At 43.5% G+C, this 3,189-nt stretch overlaps 1 protein-coding gene across 6 annotated transcripts in view; it reads left to right on the forward strand.

Moving 5' to 3' along the window:
- Nucleotides 1-3,189, forward strand: part of tle2a (TLE family member 2, transcriptional corepressor a) — a 47,582-nt gene that overhangs the window by 31,066 nt on the left and 13,327 nt on the right. For all 6 annotated transcript variants that reach the window (XM_024278864.2, XM_024278866.2, XM_024278867.2 and 3 more), the window contains exon 4: nucleotides 2,743-2,787. In XM_024278864.2, coding sequence (XP_024134632.1) covers nucleotides 2,743-2,787 — 45 coding nt within the window. The remainder of the gene's footprint in view (nucleotides 1-2,742; nucleotides 2,788-3,189) is intronic.

Consider the following 3,189-nt stretch of genomic DNA (forward strand, 5'->3'; position numbering starts at 1 on the left):
GAAAAAAGAAGGTGGTGGTGGGGGGGCGAGCTGGCATCAAGCGCCGGCCGATCTCCTCTGTCGGCTGATGATTTGGGGGAGTTTGGGCGTTGCTTAGCAACAGGCGAAACTTGGCAAAGTATCCACTAAGCAGAGCTGCCAGAAAATGAGTCTTTTATGGAGGCTTACAGGCAAACGCACACAGACAGAGGAGTGTGTGCGCGCACGGATCGGAGAGATGTACACGGAGAACATGCAAACGCCTACGCGGCTCCACGCACACACCTGGACTCGCACATGCACGGGAACTGCCAGGAAATATGTCTGAGCAGAGAAAAGACCCCCGCCATCCCCACTCCCATCCTGCCAGCCTGTTCCTGGCTGCCCAACTGCCAATCTTTTCCGTCCAATACCAGCCGCGCTGAAAAGCAAATGTCAGCCTGTCACTTCTCAAAGCATCCGACTCTAAAATGCTCCCCTTTTAGTGTTTGTCTGAAGAAAGAGGGGCATCTCTCCTCGCCATTCACCGCCGCCTGCATTTCTCTCAGCTTCCTGTTCTCCCAGACAAAAGCGCGGGTCAAATATTTCTTTCACGTCAGACGTGATTATTGCAGAAGTCTCGGCAGAGCTACAATTTTCTTGGATGAAGCGTGCCCCGGGGTCATTACAGCCCCTCGGATTTGAGGGTAAATTAGTGCACCGTGCCGCTCGGGGAGCATGTGACCCCCGCAGGTTGGGGCTGGCGCTCTATGAAAATGGGGACAAACAGGAAGTCAGGAGTGGATGGGTTTGTTTCTTCATAAAAAGCAGCTCCGGACAAAAGCCTGAGTCATTATTGGACGTTTTTGGAAAACAAGAAACATTTTTGTTTGTGTTCTTTAGTGATTTTATAACTGGTCAGATTGTGAGAGCACAGACTTCGATTTATCATCAGTTTATTGGAGTTTAAAATGCCGCTTGATATTAAATCATCACTTTTTTCAACTTTAATTTTAAAATAAGCTGCAGCACAGAAAGAAAAACTCTTTTTTTTAAATTTATTTTGTTAAATAGTGTATTGGATGAGGTCAAAGCTGATACAATTCAAAAAGGAAGTGGATGTCTTTCAGAATAAAGGTCTTAGTTAGGGTGAATTACAGCTAAAATAATTTAAAATATGCAAACAAATAGTGAAGTACAAAGAAAATATTAGGTAAAAAATCAAACCCAAATATCCAAATATACTATAGAAAATGATCCGTGGGTTAGGGACTGTTATCCAGCCGCACCGGGCCGTACTTTGAGTGTCTCCATTAGAAAATGGACCCATTAAGCAGGACCGACTCGTACCATTTTTCGTCTCCCAGTTGGTTGCAGGTCCATAGAAGATTGGAATGGACCATTTAGGGCGGAGCTTCTGTCGTCACACGATGAAATCCATCGATTGGCGGATCGACAGAAAGCGTCCGACCAGCGCCAACGTTTCCAAACATTCAGTTGTTGTCTTTGAGTCGATTGAAAATAACATCAAATTTTTGGATAGACCAGGAGTTCCCATACTACGGCCCGCGGGCCGGATCCGGCCCCCTGACAAATGTCAGAGACACATGATATTTTTTGTTGGTTTAATTTTAGAAATGTTTTAGTAATATATGTTCAAACGGGATTGCGTAACATTTGATAATGTGCAGCACTCTGGAAAGTCGTAAATGTTTACGTTCGGACACACACTATGGTTGTTACACTTCTAAAAACTGACCCGGCCCCGAGTCAGAGAAGAAAACAGTTGCATGAAAAAGTTTGGGGACTCCTGGCATATACGAAAAACCAGAACACAAATGTGATAAGAAGTATTTGACGCACAACCTCTATTGTCGTTGTCAATCATTGTCGCTGTAGTCGCTCAGCTACGTCATCGGTCTACACCCCATATGGAAACGGTCGCTTGAATACGCATTCTAAACCAATCAGGAGAAGTCCAGTCCGGACCGCTCGGTGGAAACAAGGCATCAGACTGAGTGATAGAACAGTCCAACAGAACAAAGTGTCTGTGTTACGCGTCTCTAATCCATGTTAACATCGCCCTCGATGATGCATGTTCAAGAGGACACCCCATTTAGGACCAAGCCTCTTCCAACTGATATGATCGAGTGAACGCTGGAAAATAAAGAGAAGAAGAAGAAGAAGCCCCTCCCTGCCTGTCCAGTGTGAACACTATGGGCTAAATGCACGTTCTAGAACTCTTAACACATGTCTGGTGTGTCCTTGGCCTCAAAGACTCGTTAGATTGATAGACTTTATTGCAGATTTTTAGTCAATAATAAAAAAAACACAAAAGACAAAAGAAACAGATTGTTATCCTTTCAGTAAACCGTCTGAACACCATTCTGATAAATGTTTTTTGGTTCCATTTTTCCTTTTATGGAAGACGCATATAAAGAAATTTACGATTTAAATAGTAAAAAACCGACTAATGTAATTAAAAGACGACTGGAAACGCTGTGAAAATGGATCAAAAATTCTTAATAGTGGAGCTCTAAACCACATTTGGTGTCTGTAATCCAACTTTACCTGCAGCGTTGCTGGTTTCTTGGTTTGTGTGAGTTTGGACAATCATCCTTTTTCTGCCCTTAAAACATAAACGAACTCGTGAACGTTTGGCTTCGACTAAAACACGAATGTTGAACTTGTCATGATATAAATTTAATAAAATCTGTTTTTCTGCCTGAGTTTGTTTCAATAGTTTTTTGTGTATGTTCCTAATCTTATTCTCTTTTGTTTCAGTATTATGAAATGTCTTACGGCCTTAACATTGAAATGCACAAACAGGTCAGTCGGCTTTTTCTTCCTTTTCTCATTTAATGTTTATCGTTTTGTCTTTTCTCCTCCTGATTCTGCCGACTTCTACTCTGAGAAACAACTTTCAGGGAAACTTTCCTCCGTTCGAGTCCTTCGCCGTGCTGCACGGTCACGCCGTTAACGGAAACCGGTTTCTCCTCCACCCCCATCAACAGAAAACTCCTCTTCCTCACTCACTATTATTACTACTTCCTTCCCTCCCTCCATCCATCCTTAGGATTTCACCATCCCCTTCTCTTCCTCATCTTCCTCATCCTCCTCCTCCTCCTCCTCTCTGGATCTGTTCTTCCGCCTCCCTCCATCTTCTTGCTGTATTTCACTTTAAATCAGGTCACTGCCTTCCCGCCGTCTACTCCTATCTTTCACTCTCTT

The sequence above is a fragment of the Oryzias melastigma genome, linkage group LG4 (genome assembly GCF_002922805.2).
Source record: "Oryzias melastigma strain HK-1 linkage group LG4, ASM292280v2, whole genome shotgun sequence".
In the NCBI taxonomy this organism is placed as follows: Eukaryota; Metazoa; Chordata; class Actinopteri; order Beloniformes; family Adrianichthyidae; genus Oryzias; species Oryzias melastigma.